Source organism: Perna viridis, chromosome 3, assembly GCF_037379345.1.
Source record: "Perna viridis isolate PV_CMFRI_1.1 ecotype Kerala chromosome 3, ASM3737934v1, whole genome shotgun sequence".
Taxonomy (NCBI): domain Eukaryota; kingdom Metazoa; phylum Mollusca; class Bivalvia; order Mytilida; family Mytilidae; genus Perna; species Perna viridis.
This window is the reverse complement of record NC_142447.1, coordinates 18,687,044-18,699,617: the sequence shown is the minus strand read 5'-3', so window position 1 is coordinate 18,699,617 and position 12,574 is coordinate 18,687,044. Positions and strand designations below refer to the sequence as shown.

General features: G+C 31.7%; 1 protein-coding gene across 3 annotated transcripts in view; it reads right to left on the bottom strand.

Annotated features, from left to right (window-relative positions):
- LOC148621306 (mucosa-associated lymphoid tissue lymphoma translocation protein 1-like) overlaps nucleotides 1–11,026 on the bottom strand; it is a 31,711-nt gene extending 20,685 nt beyond the window's left edge. For 2 of the 3 annotated variants that reach the window (XM_088575479.1, XM_088575480.1), the window contains exons 1-8: nucleotides 10,823–11,026; nucleotides 9,268–9,457; nucleotides 7,294–7,457; nucleotides 6,885–7,068; nucleotides 6,076–6,191; nucleotides 3,839–3,874; nucleotides 2,766–2,923; nucleotides 1,066–1,189 (exon numbers count right to left, since the gene is read on the bottom strand). In XM_088575479.1, the coding sequence (XP_088431605.1) occupies nucleotides 1,066–1,189; nucleotides 2,766–2,923; nucleotides 3,839–3,874; nucleotides 6,076–6,191; nucleotides 6,885–7,068; nucleotides 7,294–7,457; nucleotides 9,268–9,457; nucleotides 10,823–10,910 (1,060 nt within the window). In that variant the 5' untranslated portion in view covers nucleotides 10,911–11,026. Of the gene's footprint in view, nucleotides 1–1,065; nucleotides 1,190–2,765; nucleotides 2,924–3,838; nucleotides 3,875–6,075; nucleotides 6,192–6,884; nucleotides 7,069–7,293; nucleotides 7,458–9,267; nucleotides 9,458–10,800 lie in introns of all 3 variants that reach the window. The other variant, XM_088575481.1, reaches the window with a different exon arrangement.
- Nucleotides 11,027–12,574: the final 1,548 nt, after the last annotated feature.

The window sequence follows — 12,574 nt, the reverse complement described above, 5'->3', positions numbered from 1 at the left end:
AACATTAACAAATACTTTTTACAACAACTTTACAACATTAGGTACAATAGATGATCAGTAACACTTTCTTAGTACCAGTCCATATAAAATTCATGGAGTTGAAAACCCATCAAAATGATGATTCTTTTTTCGGTCTAACATATGCCATATTTTAAGGTGTAAATAATAGTTCTTTCTGTATTTTGATCTTATGCTATATTTTTACAATGATAGTTCTTTCTGTATTTTGATCTGGATATTTGAGGCCACACATTCATATAAATCCATCACTAAAATCAAGAAAGATCACTTCAGCAAAATGTCAATTTTATACCTAATCTGTATAAATCTTATGTGCAAAAATCGACTGACAAAGCAAGACTGAATAGTGATCTGTAACTGTTTCTGAATTAGAAATTAAAGTTTGTTTGATGGGTTTTTGACATATATGAATCACCTCCTGCCTGATTTTTAACAGGACTGATACTTGAGTTCCATTATTCTTAGGTATTATTTCAATTGTTTCACAGAATGTTATTTAGATGTGTTTTAATCTATTGTTTTACCTGCAAATACACATCTTTAGAAGGAAAAATTAATGCTCTACTTAGACTTAAAAAAAAAACAAAAAAAACATAACCTAAATGAAAAATATGTGTACTTCCCAAGTCTTGCACAAAGATCTTTAAGCTTTTTCAAAATAAGATGGCATCTATCTGTCAAAAAGAGTAATCAAGGGAACCAAGGTTATAGCGGTAATCAAAAAATGTAATCCAGGCATACACAACAAAGTGCATAGAGTAACTAAAATCATACATACAAAGTAACAAAAGCAAACAAGCATCTCAGACTCCACTAAAAACTGTGAGCATGGACCAGGTGCACCGGTAGGGTAAGCATCCTCTGCTTTTCTAGAAACTATCTAACCAACTGAATACCTATTATCAAGAATAGTCATCTAAATCAAATTCTGCCAAAAGACTTAAATAACAAAACAAAAAAAGCTAAAACCTTTTCACAATTTTCAGATAAATTTTTATTCACTTTTTCCATGGTCATATTGAAATTTCCTTTCACAATACAAACCTTTGAAACTATCACTGCCATCTGAAACCACGGTAACATTGACTATGTCACTCATAGCTTCTCCAAATTGGTTCCTAGCTCGACATTCATAGGGTCCCATGTGTGCCTTATAAGCAGCTTTCACCTACAAAGTTATGATTTAAAAAAACAGAATTTAATGTTTTTCTTAATTATAGATGTGTGTGACTTTTAACCACTGAGCAGGGATAAAATTTCTGCAAGAGATTACCAACCATTTTACAGTTTTCTACAGATTTCATGGGAGAAACTGATTTTCCTTAATCTATTTTTTATTTAAACTATCATGTTGAAAACTTCATTTTACCATCTAAAGTGTAGAAAAAAAAATTTAAACCAATCAGTTTGAAGGAGAATCTATGTTTAACTTATGTTTATTCATACCACAATATCACATGAATATAGCTGAAATATTGCTGCTAGGGTGTTAAACCCCAATAATCAATCATTTATACCACATTTATAGGCTCAGTCTTAGCGATTTGTTTCAACTCAAAGGTCAAACGCTTCAGTCCCACATTTTTTGGTATCACAAAGAAAACCAAGATTTCTTAAAAGAAAGTACAAATTAAGTAGTAATCTAGCTAAGGATCATGCAAAATGTGATTGGCAGTTAGAAAGCTTACATATTTTTATTTTTGATATTTTGCTTAAAATGTTATTGTCAACAGAAATTAACATTTGGCTTTGCATAAAATCCTTGTTCTCAGGAGATAAAAATTATATAGAATGTAATATAGAATTCAAAATTAAGGGAGATAACTCTGCACATGACACCAAAATACAATAAAAACTGTTGGATTTTCAAAGTGGATTATCTCCTATCAACAGACATATTGGAATGAATAATTATACATTTCATCATAATGATATATAAAGTAACTGAAAGATGTGTAGCCTTTTATGAGTGTATCACATATTACAGAATTTGCATGATTCTTACTAACACCATTACTTCAAACAATTCAGTTTCTTTTATAAACCATTGATTTGAAGGTGGAAGGTAAAACATCATTCTTTTATCTTTGAATCTTTTTATGAACATCATAGTTGTACATTTTGGAGGTTATTAGTAAGTAATAAAAGTGTTTCATTAAAAGAAAATTGTGGTGGTCTGAGGTAGGTGACCCTCAATTTTTAACCAACTACCTTTGAAAATTTCATTTACCTAAAGGTGCTGGATTTTCAAACATTTCCATTAACTATTAATTGAGGATTTTTGGATTTCCAAACGCAGTCTATTGATTTGAACCTTGCAAAAGTATGGTATCTTTTAATCTTTGAAGTAAATTTTGAGTGTTATTCTCTGTAAGAATCAGGCAGTGGATGTTTCATGGTGGAAAAAAAACGTCCAAGTTGTCCAATGAAATCTTATTCAAAATGTCATATGAAATGCAGAAATGTCATTCATTTCTTTCTTAAGTGTCAGCAATTTGAAGTACTAATCATATGAAATGCACCAAAGGGAGATAACTCACTTCCCCAATCATTCTACAGTAACTTTGAAATGCTTTTCTTCATCTTCTGACACTTCTAAAGTAAACGAACTGCCAAGTTGTTGTCAACAGATCATTAAATAAGTGCCCACATTGTCAAATTCATGTGTTTTTTTTCTGAGCATGATTAATAATTTTTCAATTTTGCCTTTTTTTTACAGATTCAAGCACTTAAACCTGACCTACCTCATAAAATGACTGGTCAGATCTTTTGATTATCTCATGGTTTTTATACCAATCATACATGATTGGATATTTACTAAGGACTTTACAATCCAAGATAAAACTTCTACCCATCATAACTGTAACACTCTCAGGTTGTCTATCAAATGATGGAAGTCGGTCTGAAAATAAAAAAATCATTCAGTTTGGTTAACATTAAAACTTTCAATTAACAACTGAGCTAAATCATTTGATACAATGATCATTATTTTTCTATAAGTCCTTAAACTCAGAAAAAAAAACAATTAAAAACTTAAGAGAACTTTCTTCATTGATCAAAAACATTATACCAAAAAAAATTACTCAAATCAGTCGTAGCACTTTGAGTTATTCTATCAGATTAGGACAGACAGACAGAAGAATATCATGATATTGCAACCAAATGACAGGAGTTCAAAATAAATCAAGGACTGTTAATTATATTTTGGATTGTTATAAATACACTGCCTTGCTTCAATTTTCAACCAGCATGCCCACTAGTTTTTGCATGCACCCCTGACCTCTGAATTTTGGGAAAAGTTTTTTATAAGGGATCAATGTGGTTTTTTTAATTACTGAAGGGGATGCTGTAATCTGAAAGTACAATGTAGAATAGTGCTTGTAATATTTTTTGTTATGTTGCCTGGCACAAAGTGGTCCATCCTTATCATGATATATGTAATGATGATGTTAAATAAAAAAAAGCTCCTTTCATGATAAAACACATAGATCAAAAGCCGGCAATTCAATTTCCTGAATACCCTGACTAATTTTGTTGTAAACAAATATTATTCCTGAATATAGACCTATTCTGATGATGAATGGAACCAAAGATCAGAAATTCAAAGACTTAAATAAAAATAGAATATTGTCGGTGTATGTGCATGGACATTATGACTTGAGAAATTGAACGTACTTGATTTTTAATGTATGGGAAAAATGTACTGCAGTATGTGAATGGGCATGCTGTCAACTGACCTTTATCATTATTCACCAGTATTTACCCTCTACAAATAAATCAACTTTTTCTTCTGATGTAAAAGAAAACTTGTACATACCATATCTTGATGGAGTATTGTTATAAGTATCTCGATCTACAAAAAAGGAAAATTATTATCCCTACCGCTTCAATGGATTTGCTTATGAGCCTTTAAGATAACTAACAGTAGAAAAATATAAACAAATATAATGAAAGTTATTTTATACACATCATGTATAAATAAGAGTTGAGATAAAATTTCTTATTATTGAAGGTAAATATTTAAAACAACTAAAAAAGATGTGTCCATAGTACATGAATCCTCCTACAAAACAGGAAGTGGATTATGGGTAACTGAATAGTGCTTATAATTGTCCCAATCTGTAACATCATATCAGACTGTATTGATTTTAGTAACCTTTGACCCTTGAAAAATCAACATCCAATAATTAAGTATCAGTCCATATAAAAATCAGACACTGCCTATGGTAAGGTGATTCATAGTGTAGAAAAACCCAGGAATCAGATGATGTTTTTTGGTCTACATATGCTATATTTTCATGTGACAATAGTTCTTTCTGTATTTAGATCTGGACTTTTGAGAAAACTACATTTTAATCTTCCACTAAAATCAACCAAATCAAACCAAATCAAGAACGATAACTCTTGCAAAGTACCAATTTCATATACAATCTATATAAATTTTATCTCAAAAGCGCAACCCCCCCTCCAAATAAAAAACTAAGACTGGTTACATTATCTATAACAGTTTTTGAACAAGAAATAAAACTGAATTCAGTGGGGTTTTGACATGCATGAATCACCAGCTGATTTTATAGAGACTGCTACTTAATAAGCTGACTCTTCCCACCAATTAAGGAAATCAACAGTTATTCCTACATAAAGGTCATTCTTCAGATTTTCATACTAAAAAAACCTATCATGGCTATGTCTCTGTGGCAAATCTATACAACAAAGTTGAATCAATTTTTCTATACATGATTACTGCATTTAACATAACTGTTGCCACAGAGACAGAGCCATGATAGCTTTTTTTCAGTTTAACTAGCGATAAATTGCCCACACAAATAGAAAAATTACATCACAGAAATATTTGTATATTTCAGGAAATGTAACGTTATGTTATCGAACCTTAAATGACAGTCCCTTTCCGTTCCGACATCAAAAGAAAATAAGGAAGAAAAGCATAGAAGAGGGTAGAATTATTAATGCTATGTAATAATATATCTGTAAATATATTAGCATATACAAATACTGGGTACATACTATAAATCAATTTTTTTTCAATTTAATCCTTTCATTCATTGCTAATATTTCCCAGCTATCAAGTACCTCTCAAACTAAAAATCATGCAGGGATTAAAAAAGGATCACAAGTTTTTACTTTTAATATGTTAAGTGTAAGTGTTTGTAACAATCAGGCAAAATTGGAACAATCAGAAACATTCATGTCAAAACCCCACCGATCTGACAATGTTATATCACTCAAGATACTTTCTCTATTTAAAAAGACCATTATTTAATTTCTGTATCACTGGCTTTGCTCAGAAATTTTTCAATAGAATGTTAGAAAAATGAGGTTTTTGACAGAGTTCTCTGCCTTTGAAATATTCATTTTCAGTGCATTTCAATGAAATTATAGCTCAATGCACCAACATAATATGGAAAATATTGTCTTTTTTCCTTTATTCTGATGGTGTAAATAATCAAATTACAATATCAAAATGATGGGTTTTATTCATACCACATCTTACCATCTGCCTGAGTCGCCTGAATATAGCTGAAATATTGCTACTTAGACATTAAACCCCAATAATCAATTAATCAACCAACTGCCTGATTTTTACAGAGACTGACACTTAAGAATGCTTTTGCGAAATCAACCACGCCATAGGTTCAAGTAATCAGGCTTATAGTGGTAGGATGGAATAAATGAAACACATTAACAATTTCTTATAAAAGGGGACAATTTTAATTCATCTGGGGGACAGCACATTCTGTAATATTTTTCAACTAAAATATCTTCGACCAAGAGGGATTAATCATCAAAAATCACTGTCAATTCTTTATTATAACATAAAAACTAACTAGCATGCAAATAAAAACTAAAAATATGTCACATTTTTCAAATAATTGACAAAATTCAATTTTGCATGATTTTTCGGTGAAACTGCAGAGGAGGTCTATTTAACCTTTTTGGGGGGCATCTGAACACACAGAAAAGCAAATTACTTGTAAAAAAATGAACTATGAGATATTTACAAACAACTGAAAAATAATATATCAATGTACTCACAAGACGATAGCTCACTGGACTTCTCCACTATAACGGTTGACTCATCTGTAAACACGACCTGAGAGTTTATATCACCATTGTGGAGTCTACAGCAATAAACTCCGGCATCTGACTGGCTGTGAAAGAAAATACATGTAAAAGCTCCACTGTTACCAGCATGATATACATGTACATGTACTACATAAAATTTAATTTCACAAGAAACAAATTTTAATCAGTATTAAATTTTCTTTTGGAAATTAATTCTCAAAAAAGTTCAGTGGTTAATTTCACAAAATGTAGTAATGTAAAAACTGGGCACAGGTTATGTACAGCAATGTCATTAACATCAATTGGTCTGCAGTCCAGTGTTCAAATAATCCCAAGCAAAATAAAGTTTTACTTGAGAACCAATTGTTAATTGGAACTGGACTACATTGAAAATTAAGGAGGTAGACCTAAGGTAAGGAACACAACTCTTACAAATCATTGAAATGTTTGTATTCAACATTTTACATCAATCTGACATAAGCATCAAGGTAGCTTGGATTAATTTCATTCTGCTTCAAATGAAAGCTTGATACTTTTTGGTTAAATTAAACATGATACAAACATATCACTGATTTCAAGAGTTATGTCCCTTATCCTAAGTCTACCTCCTTAAATTATGAATTTGAACAATTATGCAAAACAATCTGGTTACCGGCAGTTTACACTTTTTAAAATTTATTAAAAAATTATCAAAATACATTAAGCAATTATGTTCTATTATTAAATTATACAGACACAAAATTAAAGTTCTTCTCTATTTAAATTCACAAAGCTCATACCTTATGTCATTAATCCTCAGAACACAGTTCTTCTCCTTATCCAGCATATCCCAATCAGTTCCCTTTTCTTTGAACCACTGATACCGAGGATATGGAAAGCCCACTGCTTGAACCTCCAACTCTAGTACTCCACCTTTCTCTACAGTCACAGTATCTGCTGGTTGTTTTACTATCTCTATGGGCTCTACAATAAACATGAAAAATTGCAACATACAAAAAAAAGGTCAAATGGAAGACAGCATAAAAAATCAATACAAGCACATGTACATATGTGTATCAAAGTCAATGAAAGATGAAATTGTCATCTGAAATCATAAATGATTTATCAAATATTTTCTAACACATCACTACTAAGAAGCCATACACAATATTATATACATCATAAGTCATGGCATCAAATAATATATACCATATTTCTTAATGTCAATGAGGATTTTTTCTAATTTTAGTTTATCCAATACAAATGCAAGCTCAGCTGCAGTCATTCCTCTAGATCCAAGTTCCCATAGTAACTTGCTGCTAGGGCTGCCATGGTATACCTGACTACCAAACTTCCTTTCAACATCAGCAGCACTGTAAAAAAACACTAACAATGACAGAAGGTATACATGTACATATATTCAGAAGTAAGAATAAATTGAAATTTGAGTAAAGTCCAAGTCTTTAATTATAAGTTAGAGGTAGTCATCATAGTTTTACATCATACAGCAGACATTTCATACTTTTTAGGGAAAGAACAATTCATCAATCAAACAGTTTCTGCATTGTATTATATGCAGGGTATGATGTTAAAGGTTTTCATATTGTCTGGGACAAGTGAAAATACCAATCAGACAAGTAAAATTTAAATCATACTTGCCCAGGGGACAACCAAATTTTATTTTTTTTCAATATACATTTACTAAAGAACAACCTAAGTTTCAATTTAGGCAAGTAGAATTTTCATCAACTTGCCCAATAGGACAAGTTTCACAGAACATTAACATCATACCCTGATATGAAGTCCAACATATGTGAGTCTCAATGTGCCTAGCTCACAGAAGCAACAACATGTAGGTAGGAATAACACCCCACTAAAACACAGAAGCAACAACATGTAGGTAGGAATATCATCCCATTAATACACAGAAGCAACAATATGCATGTAGGAATATCATCCCACTAAGACACAGAAGTAACATGTAGGTAGGTATATCATCCCACTAAATATACATTTACTAAAGAACAACCTAAGTTTCAATTTAGGCAAGTAGAATTTTCATCAACTTGCCCAATAGGACAAGTTTCACAGAACATTAACATCATACCCTGATATGAAGTCCAACATATGTGAGTCTCAATGTGCCTAGCTCACAGAAGCAACAACATGTAGGTAGGAATAACACCCCACTAAAACACAGAAGCAACAACATGTAGGTAGGAATATCATCCCATTAATACACAGAAGCAACAATATGCATGTAGGAATATCATCCCACTAAGACACAGAAGTAACATGTAGGTAGGTATATCATCCCACTAAGACAAAGAAGCAACAACATGTAGGTAGGAATATTACCCCACTAAAACACAGAAGCAACAACATGCATGTAGGAATATCACCCCACTAAAACACAGAAGCAACAACATGTAGGTAGGAATATCATCCCACTAAGACACAGCAGCAACAACATGTAGGTAGGTGTATCATCCCCCTCAGACAAAGAAGCAAGAACATGTAGGTAGGTATATCATACCACTAAGACACAGAAGCAACAACATGCATGTAGGAATATCATCCCACTAAGACACAGAAGCAACAACATGTAGGTAGGAATATCATCCCACTAAGAAACATTCTCCGAACTAAAAACCAAATGGTTATTACTCTGTCTCCTTTATGCAGCTTGCTTACACTAGAAGCAGAAACTTCCGGTGTTACAGTCTATGGCATTACTTGTTGGGGAACCCAACTAATTACCGCCTACATTTAAGAACATCACCATACCATGAGACACCAAATATTGTGAAAATACTATTGTTTGTGGGGTACCAATTTTTGTGGTTTTCGTGGGTAAGCCAAACCACGAAATTTGATTTCCAATGAAAAGGAGATTTCCACAGATGTGTTATTTGAAAACCACAAAACCATGAATTCAAGAATCCACAAACTTGTGTTTCTTCACTAATCCACGAAAATTGGTGTTCATGAATTAAAGTACTTTCACAGTATGTTTTTTTATTATTATTAACATTGTACATGTTACTATTTTGATTAAAGGAACTGATTACAAGTACATACATGTAATATCTATTTAAGTTGGAGAACTTCTCAGAAGGGTATAGAAAAAAGATTACATATTTCAAATTGAAAAAAAATATATTTAATATGTTGCTTATATACCTAAACCTGTAATGTGAGTTATCAGCAGCCACTGTCAAAAAGGCTCTCCAGTTACAAGTCTCTGGGTTAGAATCCAGATCATCTCGTAATTTCAGCATAAATTTACTTGATAAATCTCCAATGTTTGTGTCTGGATCAACATTCTGTAACCTTCGACACTGTTCAAGGCTTAAGGAATTTGGTACCTGGGCTACAAATGGAAGATTTTATATGTAGAACAATAGGGTATGTAAGTCTTGTCATGTTACTCCGTGGTTTCATGAGAATGGGTCCTCGTCTACCATTCAAATGCATAGAGATTTGTCTTTACATAACATTGAGTTCAATATTAAAAGCAAATTATCTTTATTGTGCAAAAATATTAATAAAAAAATGACAAATATCAAGTTATACAGGATAAAAATGTTAAGAAAAGCAGACAATAGATTTTGCATTGAGATGCAAAGTTTTGATTTCCCAGAAGTAAACAGTAAAATGCAGATTGGTCTTCAGACTCCAATAAGTTCCGTATTGATATTCTGGAAGAGAAACTGAAACTAGAAAGAGACTTACAAACCCTAATGCAAAACAATGTTCTTAGGAATGATTTACATGCAATTCATTAAAGGTTGTTTACATGCATAAACCTACATTTCTTGCATTTGGTTCAGATTGAAGATGTTTGGCTAATTCCTAAAAAATTCAGTCTCCAAGCTATTTTCTGATTCAGCCATCCAGTATTTTTTTTTAAAATGATAAAGAATAAACAAGGGAACCAAGGTTATAACACTAATCAAAGGAATATAATCCAGGGACAAAGACCAGACATAGAAAACAGACATACACAACAAAGAACATAAAGTAACTAAAATCATACATACAAAGTAACAAAAGCATGAATGAGCAACTCAGACTCCACTTTAAACTGGGAGCATGGACAAGGTGCACCAGTAGGGTAAGTGTCCTCTGCTTTTCTAGAAAAACCTGTTGAGCTGCTCATAAAAAGTCAAGTCCGAGGAAGATGAGAGAGGAAAGGAAAACTATGACATGTTGAACAAATCAGTTTTTATGACAAACCATAATGATCCACAAGTTCACAATGATGACCATAAAACTTCTGTAGTGATGACTTCAATCTGGTAGCAACATAACTCTGTTCAAGAAGCCTATTTGTTAGAATTCTAGCTCAAATCAGTAAATAGTAAATAGCATTAGATACTGAGCCAACTTTGAACGGTTCATCTTTTGTATGTACCAGGCCCACATCCAAAACAAATCTTTGTTATTGTTACTCAAATGTACAGAGTCACATGCAAAGTTACACTGTAATTTTCTTGTGACTCATGAAATAAACAGCCTGTTGGATCAGATTAGTCGGGTCAGTTCACAGTTGTGCCTTTAAATTATGTACTGAGTGTTGTGTACCTAGTTTTTCAGATTGACAAAATATTGTAGCAGTACACATCAGTAAAGAAACAGATGTAAATCAAAATGTTTAAAAAGAACAAGCAAACATATTTTATGCCCGCTTAAAATTACAAGATAAATATTTACTTGATATTATTAATATGCAGACCTTGTCGACCTGTTCGGTCATACAGAGTGGATCGTTCAAATCCTGAGGGGCAAGCACCGCGTGCCCTCACATCTTTTAGGGCACTCATATCTGTTAAGTATTTTGAGAAGTAAATTTCTTTTCCATTCTCTTCAGATATCTTTCTACGGATTGTTTCCACTCAACAAAACGTGTTGTTGTTTTCCCGGAAGTAGTAAAAATAACCGGAAGGGAAAACCCCGGAAGTTTGACATTCGTGAATTGACCAATCAAATTCTTTTAAAATCAAAGCAATGCAAAATCTTATATCGAATAGTCGATTTGTGATCGTGGTACTTATAACCTACGACCAATGATTATCGTTATACATACAAAAATGAATTCCAATACTGATAATGTCGAACTTCCAATTCAAGGACTGAATCCTTTTAAGTATTGTCACTTCGGGTTATAATTCTCATCTACAAGATTAAGGATAATCCCTTTTGGGATTCAGTCCCGGAGCTGTTTTCTGATTTGGCAGCCCACTCAGAAAATAGCTCCGGACACTGAATCTTGTATGGATTACAAGGAATACAAGTTTGTTTGACCAATTGGAAGCAAATACAGCACAGTGGTGATTGACGTATATTCAACAATCAAAATCTATATATGTGGCAAGCCAGAGTGGACAAAAATCAATATTTTGTTTTATTATAAAATGAATTTTTAATACTACAAAATCATTTTTTTATATTAGAAATGGTTTTTCAATATTAGAAATTCATTTTGTAATATTAAAAATTCATTTTGTAATATTAAAAATTCATTTTCTAATATTACAAATTCCTGATTTAGTAATATTAAAATATCACACATTTTGTAATATTACAAATTGAATTTGTGACATTAGAAAATGTATTTGTAGTATTAGAAAATCAGTCACGTTTTTTGATATTACAAAATAAATTTCTAATATTAAAAAATCGTCATTGAATAAGACAAATCCATTTTCTAATATTAGCAAATCAATTTCTAATATTCAAAAATGGTTTTTTAATAATAGAAATTCAATTGAATTTTTAATAATATCAAAAAATGATTTTTTTTTTAATATTGAAAAAAGTGCTTTGTGATAAGAGAAATGTAATTTGTAATATTTGAAAATGAATTAGTAATATTAAAAAAATCATTTTTTAATATTAGAAAATGCTCATTTTTGTCCACTTTGGCTTGCCATACATATAGCTATTAACCCAGCACTATATACTGCTAGCACTTAAATATCGATTGTTATAACTCCTTTAAGTTATATATCAATTGGACCCTCCTTTTTATTATCAATTGAGATCGAAAATCATAATTGATAAAGCAGTCGCCAGAACCTTTAGATTAGTAAATCCTGTTAGCATAAGAAATTATCTTACATTACCACTGGAAAATCATGTTGTCCCATTGGCATACCCCATTAAGGTTCAATAGTTAGGTCCACTTTATAGGTATTTCTGCTTTACCAAATTTAATTCTATGTTATTTACGCCAATACACAAATCCAATAAACAACTTTTACTGCAAACTAAATATGCTAATTAAACATGTGCAACGATCCAATTAAAAATAGTTGACCTCTAATCTCTTATCAGTACCCGTTTATTTCTATGCACTTATCCGAATAAACCTGTCGTTTACTTTCGACATATCCAAACTTTATTCCTAGACGAACAATAAAAAATTTGATGTTTAGCAAGAAATGAAAACCCAACGAGATTGTAAATAGCCACCAATCATAGAAAT